The 22,232-nt window shown below is 42.2% G+C and overlaps 2 protein-coding genes across 2 annotated transcripts in view; one reads left to right on the forward strand and one right to left on the reverse strand.

The window, feature by feature from the left end:
* PPM1E (protein phosphatase, Mg2+/Mn2+ dependent 1E) overlaps positions 1 to 17,191 on the reverse strand; it is a 299,607-nt gene extending 282,416 nt beyond the window's left edge. Inside the window, exon 1 of the mRNA XM_063456941.1 lies at positions 16,950 to 17,191. Coding sequence (XP_063313011.1) covers positions 16,950 to 17,131 — 182 coding nt within the window. The 5' untranslated portion in view covers positions 17,132 to 17,191. The remainder of the gene's footprint in view (positions 1 to 16,949) is intronic.
* Positions 8,191 to 9,635, forward strand: LOC134612588 (lymphokine-activated killer T-cell-originated protein kinase-like). The gene has a single exon (XM_063456982.1). It carries the CDS (start codon positions 8,311 to 8,313, stop codon positions 9,082 to 9,084), a length of 774 nt encoding a protein of 257 aa, XP_063313052.1. The 5' UTR covers positions 8,191 to 8,310; the 3' UTR covers positions 9,085 to 9,635.
* Positions 17,192 to 22,232: the final 5,041 nt, after the last annotated feature.

Here is a 22,232-nt window from a genome sequence, read left to right on the forward strand (position 1 = left end):
CTGGCTGCGGCTGGCAGGCTGTGGGCTTGCTGGCTGCGGCTGGCAGGCTTTGGGCTTCCTGGCTTGCTGGCTGGCAGGCTGTGGCTTGCTGGCTGCGGCTGGCAGGCTGTGGCTTGCTGGCTGCGGTTGGCAGGCTGTGGGTTTGCTGGCTTTAAGCCTAACTGGTGGCCTGTAGGCTGGCTGGCTGTCTACTGGCCAGCCTGTGGGCTCGCTGGCCTGTGGGTTGGCTGGCTTGCTGGCTACTGGGGCACTCGTAGATTATTTAAAGAAATAATCCATGCACAATAACCACTACTACTCTGTGTAGTCGTTATGGTGCCAGGAGGGCCGGGCCCCCCTCCCAGAGTAAGTAGTCAAACCGTTTAAGAACAGTTTGACAACTTACCTGGGGTCTGCTGGGATATGAGGCTGTAGTAGGGTATAGGAGCAGTGGTGCAATGTGTAAGGGGTGCAGTGTGTGTGAAAGGTTCAGTGTGTGTGAGGGGGTGTAGTGTGTGAATGTGTAGGGTGTGTGGGGCAATGTGTGTACGAGGGGGCTGTGTATGTGTGTGGCAATGTTAGTATGGGGGCTGTGTGTGTATGGGTGGGCAGTGTATGTGTGTGTGTGTGAGGCAATGTGTGTAAATGTGTATGGTGTGTGTGTATGGGGGGCAGTGTGTGAATGTGTATGGTGAGTGGGGGCAGTGTGTTTATGGGGCTAAAGTTCACTCTCACCACTGCGACCACCAGGAATACCTGGTGGTCACAGTGTTGAGAGTGAACTCTAGCCCGTAGCTCCAGGGCTAGAGTTTACTCTTGCAAGAGCCGTAACGTTGCCGTGGTAACCGCGGCAACAATCTGTGATCGCGCAAGAAGGACCCAGAGGAGCTGCAGGCTGAGCTCCCGGGTCCTCTCTTCCTCCCTCCCCTGCCGGCTGCCCGCACGGTGCCTGCGGACAGGGGAGGGGGCAATTGCCCTCCTCTTACTCCCCCCTCCCCCTCTTCTTACCCCCCCTCCCCCTCTTCTTACCCCCTTCTTACTCCCACTCTCTTCTTACCCCCCTTCTTACTCTCCCCCTCTTCTTACTCCCCCCTCCCCCTCTTCTTACTCTCCCCATCTTCTTACTCCCCCCTCCCCCTCTTCTTACTCCTCCCTCTTCTTACCCCCTCCCCGCTCTTCTTACCCCCCTCTTCTTACTCCCCCTTCCTCTTTTTACTCCCCCCTCCCCTCTTCTTACCCCCTTTACGCCCCCCCTCTTCTTACCCCCTCCCCCCTCTTCTTACTCCCCCCTACCCCTCTTCTTACCCCTTCTTACTCCCCCTCCCTTCTTACCCCCTCTCTCTCTTCTTACCCCCCCTCCCTCTTCTTACCCCCTCCCTCTCTCTTCTTACCCCCCTACTCCCCTCTCTCTTTTTACCCCCCTCCCTCTCTCTTTTTACCCCCCTCCCTCTCTCTTTTAACCCCCCTCCCTCTCTCTTTTAACCCCCTCTCTCTTTTAACCTCCCCTCTCTCTTTTAACCTCCCCTCCCTCTCTCTTTTAACAACCCCCCTCTCTGTTTTAACCCCTCCTCTCTTTTAACCCCCTCTCTCTTTTAACCCCCCCTCCCTCTTTTAAACCCCCTCCCTCTTTTTAACCCATCTCTTTTAACAACCCCCCTCTCTCTTTTAACCCCCCCCTCTCTCTTTTAATCCCCCCCTCCCTCTCTCTTTTAACTCCCCCCCTCCCCTTCCTCAACTCCCCCCCTCCCCTCCCTCTCTCCCTCCCTCTCTCTTTTTACCCCCTCCCCGTAGCGTGGCCGAGCTGCTCTGCGTCCGCGGTGCCGGCCGGAGTGATAGGAAGGTGCACACACACTGAGTGTGCACCTTCCTGTCAGTCCGGCCGGGTACAGGAAACAGAAACTCCTGTTCCGCGCGGAACAGGAGTTTCTGTTTCCTGTACCCGGCCGGACTGACAGGAAGGTGCACACTCAGTGTGTGTGCACCTTCCTATCACTCCGGCCGGCACTGCGGACGCAGAGCAGCTCGGCCACGCTACGGGGAGGGGAGGTGAGAAGCTGCAGCCGCCTGAGCGCTCTTAAGAGAGCGCTAAGGCGGCTGCAGCATTTAAAGGGGCGGCCGGGCCCCCTGATGGCGGGCCCCCCTCCCGGCCGTGCCCTCGGACCATGTCCGAAGTGCCCGACCGGTCAGTCCGCCCCTGAGTGTGTATATATAGTGAATGCAGTGAGTGTTTGTGTAGTATGTATATATAGTGAATGCAGTGTGTGTGTTTGTGTAGTGTGTATAGTGAATGCAGTGTGTGTGTTTGTGTAGTGTGTATAGTGAATGCAGAGTGTGTGTTTGTATAGTGTGTATAGTGAATGCAGAGTGTGTGTTTGTATAGTGTGTATAGTGAATGCAGAGTGTGTGTTTGTATAGTGTGTATAGTGAATGCAGAGTGTGTGTTTGTATAGTGAATGCAGAGTGTGTGTTTTTGTAGTGTGGGTAAAGTGAATGCAGTGTGTGTGTGTTTGTGTAGTGTGTGTGTTTGTGTAGTGTGTGTATATAATGCAGTGTGTGTTTGTGTAGTGTGTGTGTATGTAATGCAGTGTGTGTGTATGTATGTAATGCAGTGTGTGTTTGTGTATTGTGTGTATGTAATGCAGTGTGTGTTTGTGTATTGTGTGTATGTAATGCAGTGTGTGTATGTATGTAATGCAGTGTGTGTATGTAATGCAGTGTGGGTTTGTGTAGTGTGTGTGTATGTAATGCAGTGTGGGTTTGTGTAGTGTATGTATGTAATGCAGTGTGTGTTTGTGTAGTGTATGTATGTAATGCAGTTTGTGTTTGTGTAGTGTATGTATGTAATGCAGTGTGTGTGTAGTGTGTATGTATGTAATGCAGTGTGTGTATGTATGTAATGCAGTGTGTTTGTGTAGTGTGTATGTATGTAATGCAGTGTGTTTGTGTAGTGTGTTTGTGTAGTGTGTATGTTTGTAATGCAGTGTGTTTGTGTAGTGATGTAATTTGTGTAAAATGGGGGGGATTTTTTATGTTAATTATTTTTATTTTATTTTAATATTTAAATAGTTTTTTTTGTTTCTTTTAGTCCCCCCTCCCTGCTTCTTACCAGGGAGGGGGGATATAGTATTCCCTGGTGGTCCGGTGGTTTGTTAAGTACTGTGGGGGGGCCGGCAGCAAGCGCTGACTTACCTTGTCAGCAGCTCCTCCAGCTCCCCAGTGTAAATCTTGCGGCCCTTAGTGCCGCGCTGAGCGCTGCCATGGTAACCCGTGGCAACGCTCTGCGGCCGCGGGTCTCGTGAGATTTAGACATGGAGCTACAGGAGCTGCTGGCAAGGTAAGTCAGCGCTTGCTGCCGGCCCCCCAAGGACCGCCAGGCTTGTAATGAGCCTGGCGGTCCTAGGAGGTATTATCGGCAATATCGGCCGATACCGATATTGCCGAAAATACCGAATATCGGCCGATAATATCGGTAAAACCGATAATCGGTCGATCCCTAGCCACCACTCATATCTGGTGTCACAATAGCTTGCATTTAAAAAAAAAAAAATAACTTTTTTGACTGTAATATAATAGCAGTCAGTTTCCTTCACACGTGTGCGTTTCAGGGCCTGCCAGGGCACAGTGTCACACCAGTGCAACTCATATCTGGTGTAACAGTATTGTACATTTAAAAAAAAAATACAGGGGGCTTGTTGTCACCTTTCGGGGACCCTTGGTGTTGTACGTGGCTGGGTGGAGGAAGAGACCTTCAATGACATCAGTGAGGACAAGGAACGGGACATGGCTAGCTTGGTATCCAACCTTGTGCAAACGGGGAGTTTGCGGTTATGCAAATGGACTGTTTGCGGTTGTTTGCGGTGCGTTAAACGGGGAGTTTGGTCTGTCACTGTGAAGTGGGCGAAACCCTTACACTACCTGATCGATACAACATCATACCTGAGGTTTTAAAGCACATTATTCCAAACAATTTAGGAATGTTAGGTGATTTCTGCCCTTTATGGATTAAAACCAGACTCTGCATCAACTATGTAATTTTCCATGGGAGTTTTGCCATGGATCCCCCTCCGGCATGCCACAGTCCAGGTGTTAGTCCCCTTGAAACAACTTTTCCATCACTATTGTGGCCAGAAAGAGTCCCTGTGGGTTTTAAAATTCGCCTGCCTATTGAAGTCTATGGCGGTTCGCCGGGTTCGCCCGTTCGCGAACATTTGCGGAAGTTCGCGTTCGCCATTCGCGAATGGAAAATGTCATGTTCGCGACATCACTACAGTTCACACATGATAAGGGAAAAGGTTTAGTAATTTAGTAATGTAATTTAGTCAGCTGCCAGCTGCCTGGCTCAATGATTTCCTACTGATGATTTTCCTACTCTAAACTGTCCCAAAAATGACATATGCCTACTCCCTGGTTAATGATAAAATCACAATTCTTTACATAATCTGTGTTATCTGAGTTTTGCCGAGTGTCTCCTGATTCTAATGTTGACATATACTGAGTTTTGTTTTGTGCTTAAAAGGGCACTATAGTGTCAGGAACAAAAACCTATATATTCCTGACACTATAGTTCTAAAACCACCATTTAGGTGGTCGGCCCCCTCTTACCTTGGGTTAGAAAGGTGTTTTACTCGCCTTTTTTCAGCATTGCTCAGGGATCCTCACTTCTGCTCCGACCCCGATCCACCTCCTTAGCTGACATAATCAGATTTGATCATTTTAGCCAAGCCATTGCTTTCCCATAGGAAATCATTGGAAGGCTATTGCACATGCGAGCAAAATGTTGCGCTGCGCCAATCAGCATCGCCTGATTCATTCAATACATCTCTATGTGGAAAGTTCAGCGTCTCCGTGCAGAGTATAGAGACGCTGAACGGCAGTTCTGCATGTTGTGCAGCACTTCCCTAGGAAGCCCCTCTAGTGGCAGTCTGAGGAGTGGCCACTAGAGGTGCTCCTAGGCTGTAATGTAAACACTGCCCTTTCTCTGGAAAGGCAGTGTTTACAGCAAAAAGCCTGCAGCGACGGGCTGTATTCACCAGAACAACCATGCTCCCCATAGAGATGCACTGAATCTAATGTCCTTTGGGGAAACATTGGAGTGGCTGAGATCATCATGATTGATGATCTCAGCCAAGGAGGAGGGTTGGTCACACAGAAACTATCACTGCTAGGGTTAACAGGTGGGGGAGTAATATACAATGTTAGTAGAACACTATAGCATTAGGAATACATGTTTCTACTTCTAACGCTGTAATGTTACTTCAAAAGAAAAATTATTTTTAATATGCTTTATGATTTTGAATGACAATTTCTGATGATAGAAATTCTTTACTAATTTTACTAGAGTTACATGACAGAGAGCAGGGATGTAGAAGCAAAGATGTATGCATGGACATAAAAAGCTGCAGTTGGCCAATCTGTGTAGAAGTTAAAGAGACAGAAAAGCATATATTGGAGCCATTCATATTTCTACTTAATCACATCAATCCATACCTTTGGTAGGCTCTGATAAGCCAAACTAGACAAACTAGACTGCCTTGCACCTGAGACATCCAGCAAGAGTGATCAGCATGTTCCAGAACTCCCTGTTATCTATCTCACAGTAATGGACATCAAAAGGTTCTGCAATGTGCCACAGTTCTAGTCACCCAGAGTTCCAGGATAACTCATTCATGAGGCCTCCAGGAACAGCCTGGTCTCGCCACTACCTGAGAAACTTGCTCTGCAAGCCTTAAGTGGGTGAATACTTAATAAAGTGTCACATTTTTTCAAATCTGCTTATCACTAATTATATCTATTTATTCACTAAACTGGGAATTGTGGAACTAAGAATTTTAGGAAAAATTGCAAAGCTGAAAAATCTTTCCAGATCCCCTATTGTAACCTGGAATTTGTAATTTCCCATTTAAATCCTCCAAAATCCATGGGTCAGTAAATAAACCCTACAGTGTGACATTATCGAAAATACAATGGGGTTTGTTTGCTAAACCGAAACCCTAAGTCAGCATAAACTGCTTTCACCCTGTTTCATTGTATTGCTTATAAAGCGTGTGCAATAAAAGTTACACATTTAACATAATATATAAAAAAAAAAAAATGCAACACTAACAATAACTGCAGCTGCAACTGTCCATGCTATGAGATAGGTATTGTTGAGTCTCTGGACTGCTGGAAGATTTTATATTTGTAGAGGGTTATTTCACATTTGCAAAGCTCTGTAGGAGAAAGTTGCTCGACCTCATTCTTTTTGTGCTGTGTTATAGAAAATAAAATGCTGGCTTTGTACCGGAAGTTATTCGAGGTGGGGAGCAGGAGTGAGCATGTTGCTAAGGTTGTGTGGGAGCGTTCCAAAGAAGCGGTTATGAACCAAGCCAGAAAGTTATATAATATATGATGCACACCAGAAAAACTGAGACTATACTTTGTAAATTGGAGAGATTATGGTCAGTTCTTTTTGCAACAGAATACTTCTTTCTATCTATATTAAAGTGCTCTCATAATATAAACTAAATATGAAAAATATTTGTTATTTAGTATGTTGTTAAAAGAGCACTAGAGGGTCAGGAACACAAACATGTATTCTGGACTCTATAGGGTTAAAAACACCATCTAGCCCCCCCATCCCCTTCATGCCTCTCTAAATATAGTACAATCTTACTTGTATTCAAGTCTGCAGCTACTTATTTTGTCCTTGTTTCCTTTAGAGCTGCCCACTGCCTGCTGATATCAGCATAAGTGGTAGCCTGATCCAGTCACAATGCTTCCCCATATGATTGGTTGAGACTGACAAAGAGGCAGATCAGGGACAGAGCGAGCACAATTCAAACACAGCCCTGGCCAATCAGCATCTCCTCATAGAGATGAATTGAATCAATGAATCTCTATGAGGAAAGTTCAGTGTCTGCATGCAGAGGGAGGAGACACTGAATGTTTGGATGCATTTTAGGCAGCCAAGACCCAGGAAGGATCTTTAACAGCCATCTAAGGAGTGGCCAGTGAAGTTATCACTAGGCTGTAATGTAAACACTGCATTTTCTCTAAAAAGACAGTGTTTACAGCAAAAAGCCTGAAGGTAATGATTCTACTCACCAGAACAAATTCAATAAGCTGTAGTTGTTGAATTTTTATCATTTTGGAAATAGTGCAGATTTCAATAGAAATTGACACTTTTATAAATTATACTGGTTACACCCCCGAACCTTTCAAGCAGACAACCGGTCCTGTTACTTCCTGGTTTGGTTAGCTTATTTACACTGAACTCAAGACGCAGCAATTGCCCAGAGCACCTGCCTTGCAAAGACTTCACATTGATGGGGTTAGAAGGTGAAGGTCACAAATAAAAATAATGTTTATTCTTTCTTTTGTTGTTGTAAGATCACAGTAATCATTAATGGAGTCTATTTACTAAACCAGTATGTTACTATGTGCTAAGAACAAGTGTGCAAAATAATGTAATAATAGTCGAGTGGGGTAATGAAAAAATCCAGCTTTGCCAAGCTGTGGTATTTCTATTTCCCCAAATATAACCTGTATTTTGGAAGCCTATTCTTAAATCCTCATAAGTCACTGTTTAGTGCACAGAGCCCCTGGATGACCTTTGAGTTAGCAATGACATTTTAGCCAGTGCACACCCATAAAGATCTGCAAGGAAATGCTGTCTGAGAAACTGTGACTGGTATTTCAGTGCCAGCCTTGACCACATGCTGGTCGACTGAGCATCATGGGAGTTGCTGTTCAACAACAGCTGTTAGGCCACATGTCAAGCCATGCATCAACACATTCAGCTAAATCTTTGAAGCAGTCAGCGCCCCCAAAAAACAGGGCAAAGGGATGGGCTTCAAGAACACACATGGGCATTCTCAACTTACGCATGAATGCACTGGAAGGGCCTCCGTACATGCAAAGAATGTTCAAAACTGACAAGCATGAACCACAGACTGAGTCTGAAAACACATATGTATGCTCAGGGAGAACACAGACACATAACTGAATTAATAAAAGATGGGAATGAATTGCAGCTTCTCTACTAATTCCTATAATGCAAACGAACAGTTCTAAAAACCCTAGAGTTTCTACCTCTTTAGAAGATATAATTACATAAAAAATGTTTTGACTCGGAGACTCATCAGGCTAAGATAGAAAGCGCGCACCCGACTACCATGTGACCTGCGCACGGCAGGCGCGAACAAGAGCGCGCGCGTGCCAGAGACTCCCACGTGACCTGCGTTGAGTCAGTTCCGGGAGCCCGCTCCGTTTGAAAAACAGCGCGCGGGGAAAACGCAGCCGGTAACGGGCGGAGGGACACAGCAATACATCACGGAGCCACAAAGTGCAAACATGGAGGTAGCAGGAAGTGGGTTTAAGACTCTGTGTAAAGTGAACAGAATAAAGTCTTCAGGAGTAAGTGTACCTTCACCATCTGTTACAATTCCGGCTTCTCCATTTATGCAGAAGTTTGGGTGTGGCACTGGAGTCAGCGTGTACCTCATGAAAAGGTCTCCAAAGGGTCTGTCTCATTCCCCCTGGGCTGTAAAGAAGATTAGTAAACAGTGTGACAAGTCGAGCAAGAATCTTTTTGAACAGAGTCTAAATGAAGAAGCAAAAAATTTGAAGGCTCTGAAACACCCCAATATTGTAGGTTATCGTGCATTTACTAAATCAAAGGATGGCAGCCTCTGTTTAGCGATGGAATATGGTGGGAAAAAGTCACTGTATGACCTTATAGAGGAAAGGAAAGAGAAACACCTAGGCCCTTTTCCTGCTGAAATTATTCTTAAAGTTGCACTAAACATGGCAAGAGGTCTACATAACGAGAAAAAGATACTTCACGGTGATATCAAGTCATCAAATGTTGTTGTTAATGGAGACTTTGAGTCCATTAAAGTCTGTGATGTAGGAGGGTCTCTACACCTGGATGAAAACATGACCATGAGTGACCTAAACGCCTATTATATTGGTACAGAGTCCTGGAAACCAAGGGAAGCTTTAGAAGATGATGGGATCATAACAGACAAGTCTGATGTCTTTGCTTATGGCCTAACTCTTTGGGAAATGATGACTCTGTCAATACCTCATGTGAACTTGCCACCAGAGGGCGATGATGAAGATTAATTTGATGAATATGATTTTGATGAGGATGCCTATTATGAATCACTGGGGACCAGACCTCCATTAAATATGGAGGAACTTAATGATTCTTATCAAAAAGTCATAGAGTTGTTTCTCGTATGCACCAGTGAAGATCCAAAGGAACGACCTTCTGCTGTACAAATTCTTGAGTTTCTAGAAGACAAAGAAATAGTCTCGGAAAATATATAGTCGAGCCTTCGTTGAATAGAGTTTTATAACTGTTTTTATCTTTGTATCCTTTTTGGACATTTTCTTTATATTTGTCACTGACCTTCTTTATGACTCTCTGCCTGTGTCTCCTATAAGTGCGTTCATGTTTTTGTTATCTATTAAATTGAAGTTACTTATTTCATGGTTTACTTCTGGTGGTGTGGTTGATCAAGTTGACAATTGGGGATTGGTTTGTTTAGAACATGAGTTGTGAATTTGCATAAAAAGCTGTTATTGCAAAAGGTGCAGAAAAATGTGGGTGAAAGTGAATGCTGTCCGTATATATTTAAACAGGATGGGTTGACTGGAAATAATCTTTTTGAACTGCTCTTATTTTCTCACTAAAATGTAAACTTTATTCAAAAAAAAAAATGTTTTGACTCAATTTTTAAAATGATCTAGAGAGATGTGATCATTAAGATCTTATCATGTGTTTTTAGGCAGCATACAAATGGGTTTCCATATATTTGTAACCTTACACTCTATCCATTATACGATTTAAAAAACGGTGTATGTATGTATATATATATATATATATGTTGCCTGTCCGTTTAATAGGAAGGGGTAAATATACAAATGTGAACACTGGGAAAAAAATATTTCATGAACCTTCTTTTTACAAACTAGTGTACAGCCAAATGCATAAAATAGGAATATTTTGCTAAGAAGTATTTGAATAACAATGTATTAAATTAATCCCGTATACATATAATGTACAGAACAAAATCTTGACAAAACAGATTAATTTTATATTTCCTTACATATTATTTATATTTGTTTATACTGTTTGACTAATAATCTTTTATACACAATTGTTTATACAGATATCACTGCATAGTATACATAGTGTACCTGTCATGCAAAATTATATAGTATATGTATTGTATTAGCTAAGTCACAGGGGAATATATAGCTTACATTTTATTGAAATTCTTCGATTTTTGCATTGTTCTCTATAAAATTAGCACACATTTACTCTCATCTCATTGTAATAGACAGAGGCAAGCTTCAAGTTTAGCACATTATATATATATATAGATTAAACCGTATTTACCCGAAGGTGACCTTGTCATCCACACAGTTGGTATAACCAATGCATGGTTTGTTATATAAGAGCAGCTGAGAAAATCATTGCTCCTGAAAATGTCAATGTTGGCTCATAAATATTGGATATCTTTAATATACTACAAACTATGGTTGGCTTCCAATTGCCAACCTCTTGGAAACTGTCTAAATATTGCTAGGGATATTTCCATTTTAACTCACTCAGTAAACACTTAATTATGGTGCAGAGTATGGTGCTGGAGTGAACCCTGAGAATCTTTCTTGATTTGCATCACTTGTCCGAGTTTGCTGGGGTCATCTTCTGTTTGATACAAAAGTAGATAAAAAAAACGAATATGCAACTTTTAGTTGTCTTGATGTGATACTTCCTCTTTAAAATGCTTCTGTCACATGTCTGGTCTTTGCTTTACTGCTTACATGGTGGGGCCAGGGGAGAGAAGGACAACGGAGATATACTTACCTGAAGCTCTCCCTTATCAGCATTGCCATCTTCCAATGCAGCTTTGTGTTGAGCTCCTGGCAGCTGCCTGCAAGAGTGCATGATCCTATCTAAAACTTCTTCTGTATGTGCATTGAGTTTTTCATTTATTTATTGAGATATTGCACAAGAAGATACCCGATCCCTATTTGCATATTCTGTAGAGGAAAGCAGAATCATGCAGGACTTTGCTGATTGGCTGAGAGAGACATCTGCGCACGTTCAGCTAATAAGTGTGCTCATGTATCCTGAATGCGGTAAGGGTGCTCAAAAGACCAAGGTAAGTTGCCAAACCATACTAAAATGGTCTGACTACTTACTATGGGAAGACACCATATCGTTCTTGGCACCATAAACATTAGAGCGGGTTAATGTATTGCTTAGGCTAAAATAGTGATGCTGTGACTAGAATATTTTCAAATCGGCTATATGAGCACTACTATTTGCTGTTTCAAAAAGAAACCCCAGAATTTTCTAAATCCTGCTAATATGAGAGACTGGGGAAATTTTTTTTTTTTAAATGTTCAAATATCAAGAATCTCCACACTCAGGTGGAGCTTAGGTTTCAGCTCTTTGAGAACATACATTCGGTCACTTTTGAATTTAAATATAACAAAAAAATACTAAATCTTTCACAATATCACACAGTTTAAAGTGTTTCAATCAAATAAAGTGCATGTGAGTATAATTGCACTCATTTGAGATAATAAAGTGCTTAAGTGCATATAAGAACGCTTGACTTCCCTTCTAGCAATGGAGTAACCCGAAGATCTCCTCAAATCTTCAATCAATGTAAATATAATATATAGGGTGAGTCCAGCTAGGGAAGACAAAAACGGTAGAACATAGTGCAACACTGTGGAACCTATAGGGTAAATATTTAAGTGCTGATGGGTCACTCACACTTTAGAACCAAATAAAGGGCCTTCAGAAATTGTTGCATGTGTATCTTCTCAATTCTTGGAGTTGGATGTTGTGGGTACAGAAGTAAAGAACAACTGGCATCAAACAATCAAGGTAAAATCAAATCCTACGCGTTTCATCCCTCTCAGGGACTTCCTCAGGGAGTGTTTCTCGTTTGAAGATAAGTGCCAAATGGCTCAATCCTCTGCCATTTATGAGTTTAAATCACTTTATTTCTGTTTTTGCATCTCTAGCCACACCTCCCCTGACTGTGACTGACACAGCCTGCATGAAAAAAATGGTTTCATTTTCAATCAGAGATTAGCTTGCTTTAAAGGTTTTTATCTCCTGCTCTTTAAATTGAACTTTAATCACACACAGGAGGCTCCTGTGGAGACTAGCAAGGTATTAACAGAGCAGGAGATACACTCTAAATTAAACAGAATTTGCAAGAAAACAAATAGACAGACAAATACAATAGGTGGAGGTGAGCTCTGATCTGAGCTGAGATCTAGCCATTGAAGCTTTTTATACAAAATGCTTAGTTAGATGGCCCATGAGCTTACAATCGAAAGCCCTTTTAAGCACAGCTGTTCATCACTTTTTCTTTGTATCAGCCCCTTGTACATTTTTTAGCCATTGCACAACTCTATGAACCATGTTGGTCATTTATACATAAAAATTATAATGACAATTTCAAACAGTAGACATAAAACAATGGATATGTGGTACAAAAATACATTTTATGCTTGTCTTGTCTTCATTTATGTTTTTAAAATCTTCCATAGTATTAGAACTGTTATGAATATATCATGGCTCTAGGAAATTTAATTTAGCCGACATGGAATTAGGTTGATAATATTTAAGCTAGCATACATTAAAATATTATTTACTGACCTGTTTATAATCAATAAAAATGTACAGGTCTCTTTCATTACAGGCTTTCAAAAGGTCTTTCATGCAATCAGTTTTTACAGTCACATCTTTTGCTTCTGTGTTCTGTCAATCAGTAAGCAGACCATGTGGGCGGAGCCACCCTGCGCCATCTGCTCGATCATTTAACATAAAATGGTCAAGAAGACATGCAGGCTATACTGCCACTTCAATAAATAACATTTTTTAAAATGATCCATACTACCTGATCCTCTCTTCCCCTGAGGTGCCCACTATAACGCAGTATATATGCCCTTTTTAACTGAAGGGAAATAAAGTAAGAAGGAAAACACAAAATATGGTAATTGTGACATTCTGTGTATTAACATAAATGAAGTGTCAGAAATGACTGTACTGAGTATAAACATACATTTGATGTGTAGCTACACATAGGGATATGGTTGTCACGGTTACAGTAGTTGGGTTTCACACTGTAAAATCTACAGATGCCAAGTAACACTCTATGCCGCTACATTTTTAGAAAACTATACAATACGACAGGGGCAGTCAACCTTCGGCACTCCAGATGTTATGAACTACATCTCCCCTGATTCTTTGCCAGCATTGTGGCTATAAGAGCATTATGGGAGATGTAGTCCACAATATCTGGAGTGCTGAAGGTTGCCTATCCCTGTAATAGGAAATACGGGACCCTCTACCCATGGAAAAAATAAATATATAATGTATTGTATTCTTGCTTAGTTTTAGAGATATGCATGATGTGTTTCTTTTTTTTTTTTACTATGTTAGAGTAACAGATTCCACAGTTCTAGTGTCATTAGATAACAAAAAACATGTGGGATTCTGCATAATGGGCTGAGAATTTTTTTTTTAATCAAGTGATTATCCTTATTTCTATGGAGCTAGCAAATGTGAGGGAAAATGAATATAACAATATATGTACTTACTATCACTGCCTTTAAGAACTATATATTTAGTTCTTGCTAAGTGGTGTAGCTTAACTCTTTAGTGTCAAAATCGAAATGGAAATATGCAATATTCTCTGAGCTTTTCGTGTGATATACAGTAAATATTTGTATAACAGCCAGAGCTGGGGAACTACAACCTTGCAACCACTGTAATAAAATTCTGATTATCAGTAATAAGTCTTTGATACAAGCTTGAGTTTGAGGTAACCATTTTATCTGTATAGTACCGATCCATACAGTATGTTAAATATATCACATTTGAGTAGAGGGAGAGTAGGCAAGAAAAACAATACATTAGACTCATGATAGTATAAACTAATGTAGAAATGCTATGAAATGTAAAGAACCCAGATTATCAGAGGATCAACACATCAACTGCAAATTATCAGATATTTAAAGCACATTTAGTATTTTATAGGATCTGAAACTTAACATGACAATGAACTAGTCAATAAGATCAATATTCCCTCAAGCAGCAACAGCGAGAGATGTTTTGGCATGCAACAAGACACCAGTAAGCAAATATAAAACAATTACACAGCCAAAAAAAAAAAATACCTCATTCAGTAGAAAATGAATAAAAATGAATCTGAAAGGTATATTCATATAAAGTATCTATTGTTTAGATGAGAACCAACTTACAAACATTTTTTTTTATTTTATTTTTTTTAAACAAAAGGTCCTTCTACACTGGGGATATTTTTCCCAAACACATCTAACTTACATTTTATATTCCAAGCAATTCTTAAATTAGAGCTCACAGTAAAGTGAATAGACACTCTGCCATCTCAGTAACAAAGTGTACCAACAAATTAAATAGCAAAACACTTGGAACTGGATTGCTGAGAAAAAAATAAACTTCCATGGCAGGTTGAGTTGCTACACCTCACCTCTGAAATTGAAAGGGTGTTAACGAGGGAGGTACAACATTGAAAAAAATATACAGCACACACTTCTTTGATTTAAATGGATAAAATTAAGCATTATAACAGCAAGATATACAGCCAGGGTAAAATAGATGTGTTTTGAAAGCTGCACCCCCCCCCCCCCCACCCCCCAATATTATCAGTATCTGACTGCCACATTTGCTGTTAATTTGAAACAGGTACAACTAAACCTGTACCTAAATTGCTTAGAAGATTGGATTTATATATTCCAACTATACAAGGTCTATTAACCCTTTAGTGGATGCTATACAAAATGAAATGTATGAGCTATGCAACATAAAATGTGTTTATATATATCATAGAAATTATCTTCCAACACTATAGAGCATCCTTTTAACCACTTAGAACTAATGACTTGGATGACCTTGCCAGTCCATGCACTAAGTCAGTGAGGGCTAAATATGGCATCCGGCAAAGACATCTCCCATGATGCACAGCCAGCCATGCTGGCATTTGAAGTGAAGGCATGATTTAAAAAAAAGAATGTTCACAAACATCTGGGGTTTCCTGGTTTATTAAGTGCTATTGATCTGGGTCACCTAATTAGAGACAGTGCCTAATACACGTCAACCAAAAATAACATTTTGCTAAATATATCATACATAGGAAATCTCGGCATTGTCATGGCCACCTGGGTGAGAGGGTGTGACCAGGCCGAGTCACAAATGCATGTCTTTGGGCTTTCTGTAGATTACAAAGTGTAGTTATCCCTGCTACTTTCGGAAGCCCCTGAAAACAAGACCAAAAAACTACTTCCACTGTATTTCTCGTTCTGAATACCCTGAAAGTTGTTTTTTAATCCTATGACACAGAGATCGCTTGTAAGATATATATTGTAGAGGTATCTGTTACAGAGTTAAACCATGCTAGTGGAACAAACAATACAAATCTATGCTGTATTGTGGACGGCAGATACTATAGAGGACGCTAGGGTTTATCCCCTTAAAGGACCACTCTAGGCACCCAGACCACTTCAGCTTAATGAAGTGGTCTGGGTGCCAGGTCCTTCTAGGGTTAACCCATTTTTTCATAAACATAGCAGTTTCAGAGAAACTGCTATGTTTGTGAATGGGTTAAGCCTTCCCCTATTTCCTCTAGTGGCTGTCTCACTGACAGCCGCTAGAGGCGCTTGCGTGATTCTCACTGTGATTTTCACAGTGAGAGCACGCAAGCGTCCATAGGAAAGCATTATGAATGCTTTCCTATGTGACCGGCTGAATGCGCGCGCAGCTCTTGCCACGTGTGCGCATTCAGCCGACGGGGAGGAGAAGAGGAGGATCGGAGGAGGAGAGCTCTCCGCCCACCGCTGGAAAAAGGTAAGTTTTAAACACTTTCCCCTTTCCAGAGCCGGGCGGGAGGGGGTCCCTGAGGGTGGGGGCACCCTCAGGGCACTCTAGTGCCAGGAAAACAAGTATGTTTTCCTGGCACTAGAGTGGTCCTTTAACCCCTTAAGGACACATGACATGTGTGACATGTCAGGATTCCCTTTTATTCCAGAAGTTTGGTCCTTAAGGGGTTAAGGACACATGACGTGTGTGACATGTCATGATTCCCTTTTATTCAAGAAGTTTGGTCCTTAAGGGGTTAAATATAACTTTGTTGTTTTCACAGCAAAAAGACAATTTTAGGATTGTTTCACATTAGTTTTAGTAAATGTAATATTGGATGAGACCGTTTCATATACACTGACGTCCTGCACAACAGACTCCATACCCGTTTTAGAAGTTACTAAATAAAGATGCACTACTTAGTCCCTAGAGTACTTTAGAGTTAAATGTGGGAATCGCTGTACTTAACTAAAAACATCAGTAATATTTTTTTAGAAAAAACATTTCCCTGTCACGGTCACTCCTTTTGTCTCAATCCTGTATTTGCATGCTCCATCATTAAGTTAGTGTAGCTCTTTGTCTCCCCACCCAGGCAGATCATCTATTGGTATGTGTGACAGAATGCTGCTGGGAAGACACATCGCATTCCAATCACCTTCTATTTAACTCGCAGTACTTTCTAGCGGCTGAAACACCTTGTTTTGAATAATGTGACTCTCCAAAGGGTCGTTTTGCTCCTTCAGATTGTACTTTTCACCTTGGTTAATCATAGCATCCCACACGTTTTTGAACTACATTTCCAGTGACTGTCAGCCAGCCTTAAGGTTGATTGAGCTTCATGTGAAAAGCAACTCGGAAACATCAGGTGTACCAAGAGTGCCCAGGGAAGCTCCCCTGTCCGTCACAGTCATTCATGCAGCCACATGCTAATAATACATACAAAGTCTCTATTATCTATTTATAGCAGTTAATTCCCCCCCCAAATCCCACACTCCCTCCCTGCCCCTGGCACAGGGCAGCCATGGGTACCAGGTGACTGTTAGAACGACTTAACTATTTGCAGAGTTCCTGCAGGCACAGGTCCAGGCACTCTCCTTCCACCTCCTCCGGGATGATGTGATCAGCCTGGGGCCGGAACGGGATGGGGTCCTCCTCCCCGAATGGTCCCCTAAACTCCCCTAGGAAAAGCTCCAGGAACCTGCGGCAGTTTTTCTCCTCGCTGGCCATGCCGGACATCGCTTCTCATTCCTCTGCACCGAGCTGGAGGATGACGGAGCAGCAGGACGAGCTTCTCCAGTCACACAGAGCACAGTGACACGGGGAGCGTGCAGGAGCTGCTGCTGGAGAGCTCCCGGGGGCGGAGTCAGGCGTAGGGGGTGTGGTCAGAGCGGGGAGTAGGCGGAGCAAGATTGACTGATATAGAGAGTTTACACCCCGCCCCCTCATCGGCCTGTTTCCATAGCGATCCAGACTGTGTGCTAATGTGCATAGCAAATAAAAACACTGGATAAAACACACAATATCACTTATGATACAGTATAATATGACAAAGTATAATACATACTGTATAATAAACAAAGTACAATTCAGATAGCACAAAACCTAGAGCACTAAATAAAATACATACAATATAACCGTGTAATACATACACCCCAATACTGTATAATTTAAAGAATATAATACATTGTAATACACACAATATAATAATTACTGTATAATGTACACAATATAATAATGTGTAATACCCACAATATAATAAATACAGTGTAATTCATACAATATAATAAATAATGTATAATGTACACAGTATAATACAGTGTAATACAGGTAGTTCCTGACTGAAAAAAGAAAAAGGAATTGGAGGTAGCAGTACTAAATTTGTAAGGAGACAGGGGAATATCAGTAATGATGGTTGAAGAATGGATTAAATTGGATGAAACAAAACTTCACTTTTAATCTATAATATTAAAACGTCCCAAAATTGGGGCTAAATATACTTGTAATTAAACATACGCACACGCACACAAGAAAGAATAAAATAAATGGTCAATTGTAGTGTCCAAAACACAAGTCCTACAATAGGACCGCACAGAATAGCCAATAGTTTTCTCAATGGAAAAAATAAAGTTGGAGTACAATTGTGTAGTTACTGACTTTACAAACTAATTGGTTCCGAAGCCTAGTTCATAAAGTGAGAACTAATTTCCCATAGACACAATGTAATAAACATGGGTTCCGTTCCTGATCAACAAATTTTACAATTGAAAACCTAAATTATGAAGTCCAAATACAAACTGAAAGCAAAGCAAATACATATGTGTTGTAGGAACATTAAATGAATACATTCTGTATTGAAATCTTCATCAAATGATTATCAATCCTCATACTATTCAATGAAGAGACATGCTGCAATTGTTGAATAGGGGCATCTCTCTTAAGCCCTCCTACTTATTCACTTTCTTCTTTATCAGCTTTCCCCTCTCCTTTATCACTTTTCTTTTCCTTTTATTTTTTACACCTCTCTCAAACACTCCTCCTTTTCCTTTCTTACTTTCAAACTTGCATCTCCTTTTTTAGCACTTTTCTGTTACTCCTTTTATTTTTACAGATCTCAAACTCTCTTCCTTCTCCCAAAACATGGCACAATGGCAAACACACACAGACACAGCAATGTCAGACACACACAGACAAATCAAGAAAAATCTCTACTCAATAGTACGTAGTGCAAAAATATTACAGGTATGCCCATGAAAGTGCAGAAAGACTACAGTACAGTCTTAACCCGTGTTTTAGACTTGCCTTTATCTTAAGGAACTGCATTCCTCATCCTCTTCTCTCTTCTTGTCTACTCTTGGCCACAAATTCTTCTTCTCTTTTTGTTCGTGCTCCAAAGCATGCATCTTGGTCCTGACTCGCGGACTGCTGACGCAAAATGGCAGTGAAACAAAATGGCGGCACATCCAGGAAAAAGTTCATAAAGTCAGGAGTTTATAAAGTGGGAGTTCATAAAGCGAGAAATCCCTGAACACACAATTTAATAAATACAGTATAATACACGCAATATAATAATTACTGTATAATGTACACAATATTATACGGTATAATACAATATAATACAGTGTAATACACACAATATAATAATTACTGTATAATGTACACTATATTATACAGTGCAATACACACAATATAATGAATACAGTGTAATACACATTAGATAATACAGTGTAATACACACAAAACCAAATACAGTATAACATACACAATACTATACAGTGTAATACACACAATATAATACATAGTGTAATTAACTGCAAAACAGAAAGAAACAATTGCTAAGGGTCTCAAACTAAACCAAGTAATGAGACCCTAAGCATGCCTGGATATACGTATAGCTACTTGGAAAATAAAGGTGTATACAAATGCTAATGGCTGGATCACCCAAGCCAGGGAGGAAGGTGCCACAAAAGATGTAAATAAATAACTTAAATTAAATTAAATGAAGTATATACAAAAACTCCAATCTCTACTGTCCGATAGGCCTGGGATATAGGCAAAGTGCAGAGGTCTATTATGGGATAGAGGGAAAAAATAAAATAAAAATAAAAACTAAGGAGTCCTTTAATGTTAATTATTAAATAAATATATCCATATCCCTGCCCCTAATGCCTACCCAGCCATGTATGTACATCCATTGCCTCCTAGAAACTAGGGCTAAAACCTAATACTTAATGGTATAGTATAGGTCCTCAGCTCCCTTGCAGATATACAGTTAAATCAAACGAAAATATACACAAAATAGAAATTAAAAAATAAAACTGTATACCAAGGGTCCTAGTGCTGCAAACAGAAGATAAAGCAGTATAGGGAGAGAGAAATATAGGACAGAATAAGAGGTCAGTGCTAAATGTACTGACAAATGCTTTATAAAGCCTCTCTCCCTTTTCAGCTAACTAGACAGACATGGTAGAGAAAGAAAAAGGGTCCCTGACGAAGGTGCATGACATAGGCACCGAAACGCGCGTTGGGCGTTTCTTAGCATTAACCTTTTTTTGTTTCTCACATGGGCACTGACTAAACACTCTGGGTGTGGAGCACTTTGATTATGCTCTAAACCACCACTTTTGATTTGCTATAAAGTTGTAACCAATGCCTCCGAACTGTTTCGCTTTTGGTGTGACATTCCAGATTTTAGGGTCCTATCCCAGCATGCCGATTTTGTTAGCTGGCGTCCCGCATCTGAGGAACCCAGAGAACAGCCTTTAGGAAGGCCTTTTCCCATCCTGGTCCAGCTGTTGCAAAGTTGGGAAGTATGGTAGCCTTTTATCATTGTTCTGATAAACTCTTTCTTATACTTTGTTCATAATGCCAGATGAATGGCTCACAACTATTTTTCAAGGCTGATATTGAAATCAGATAAAAGATTTATTTTAGTTATTTGCTTCAGACAACATGTAAGGCACAGTTGTCAACGGTCTCTAAATTTGTGAATTTCTGTTCAGTGAAATACAGTTCAACTGAAAAATAAAACAAATTGAATTGCCAAGATTTTGTAGCAGTGGGATAAAAATCAAACTGCCTCTACATTTGTTAATTAAAGGGAAGAATTGAGGAGTTCCAATTACAAACAAGTAGTTAAAGAAACACTATAGGGTCAGGAATACAAACATGTATTCCTGACCCTTCCATGTTAAAACTACCATCTAGCCCTCCTGGCTCCCTCTTGCCTCCCTAAATAGTAAAATCTTACTTGTATTGAAGTCTGCAGCTGCTGACTCTGCCCATGTCTGCCTGCTGTTTGCTGACATCATAAGAAGTGGTGGTCTGAGCCAATCACAATAGTTCTCCATAGGATTGGCTGATACTGTCAAGAAGGCAGATCAGGGACAGAGCCAGCACAAGTCAAACACAGCCCTGGCCAATAAGCATCTCCTCATAGAGATGCAGATTGTGCTGGCTCTCTGCCTCTCGGGGCAAATTGGAGAGACAGCAACACCGGACCACCAGGGATTAAAGACATTGGACCACCAGGGAAAAATACCCTTGTCCCGCCTCCATGCCCCGCCTCCAGCCACACCCTACACAATCTTTAGACACAAGGAACAAAAGTGCAATATGTTATAAACAAGTGTCATTTAATTAACAAATGCAAAAACCAAACTGTGCAAAATAATTAACAAATGCACAAACCAAGACAAGTGCAAGTTGGCTCCTCTTACCTCAATTACGGTTGCTGTCTGGCAGTCTGTGGGCTTGCTGGCTACGGCCGGCAGGCTGTGGGCTTGCTGGCTGGTGGCTTGCTGGCTGCAGCTGGCAGGCTGTGGGCTTGCTGGCTGTAGGGCTGTGGGCTTGCTGGCTGCGGCTTGCAGGCTGTGGGCTTGCTGGCTGTGGCTGGCAGGCTGTGGGCTTGCTGGCTGTAGGCCTGTGGCTTGCTGGCTACAGCTGGCAGGCTGTGGGCTTGATGGCTGTAGGCCTGTGGCTTGCTGGTAGGCTGTGGGCTTGCTGGCTGTAAGCCTGTGGGCTGGCTGCTGGCCTGTAGCCGGCTGCTGGCCTGTGGCTGGCTGCTGGCCTGTGGGCTGTGGCTGGCCTGTGGGCTGTGGCTGGCTGCTGGCCTGTGGGCGGCTGCTGGCCTGTGGCTGGCCTGTGGGCGGCTGCTGGCCTGTGGGCTGGCCTGTTGGCTGTGGATGGCCTGTGGGTGGCTGCTGGCATGTGGCTGGCTGTTGGCCTGTGGGTGGCTGCTGGCCTGTGGACTGTGGCTGGCTGTAGACCTGTGGGCTGTGGCTAGCTGTAGGCCTGTGGTTGGCTGTAGGCCTGTGGCTGGCTGTAGGCCTGTGGGCTGTGGCTGGCTACTGGCCTGTGGGCTGGCTGGATACTGACCTGTGGGCTGGCTGGCTGTAGGCCTGTGGGCTGGCTGTAGGCCTGTGTGCTGTGGCTGGCTACTGGCCTGTGGCTGACTGTAGGCCTTTGGGCTGGCTGGCTACTGGCCTGGCTACTAAAGATGTCTGACAAATGTGTGAATCCTTCCGCACACTGTTTGCCTTACAATGAAATCCGGTCCCGTGCAGGCAACGCGCCTCTGCGTACAGGACCGGGCCCCTCCTCCTATACTAAGGTAAGTAGCGCTGCGCCGGCTGCCGGGCCCCGATAGCTGGGTGAATAACTTTGCAGTTCATGCACATTATGTTATGTGCACGGCTGCACGCACAGTGCACTGGCGCAGCGGGCCACCCTCCAGGCCGGGCCCTTGGACCACGTCCGAAGTGCCGACCGGTCAGTCCTCCCCTGGGCCAGTGGAGTTATCACTAGGCTATAATGTAAACACTGCATTTTCTCTGAAAAG

This window comes from Pelobates fuscus, chromosome 1 (genome assembly GCF_036172605.1).
Source record: "Pelobates fuscus isolate aPelFus1 chromosome 1, aPelFus1.pri, whole genome shotgun sequence".
Taxonomy (NCBI): domain Eukaryota; kingdom Metazoa; phylum Chordata; class Amphibia; order Anura; family Pelobatidae; genus Pelobates; species Pelobates fuscus.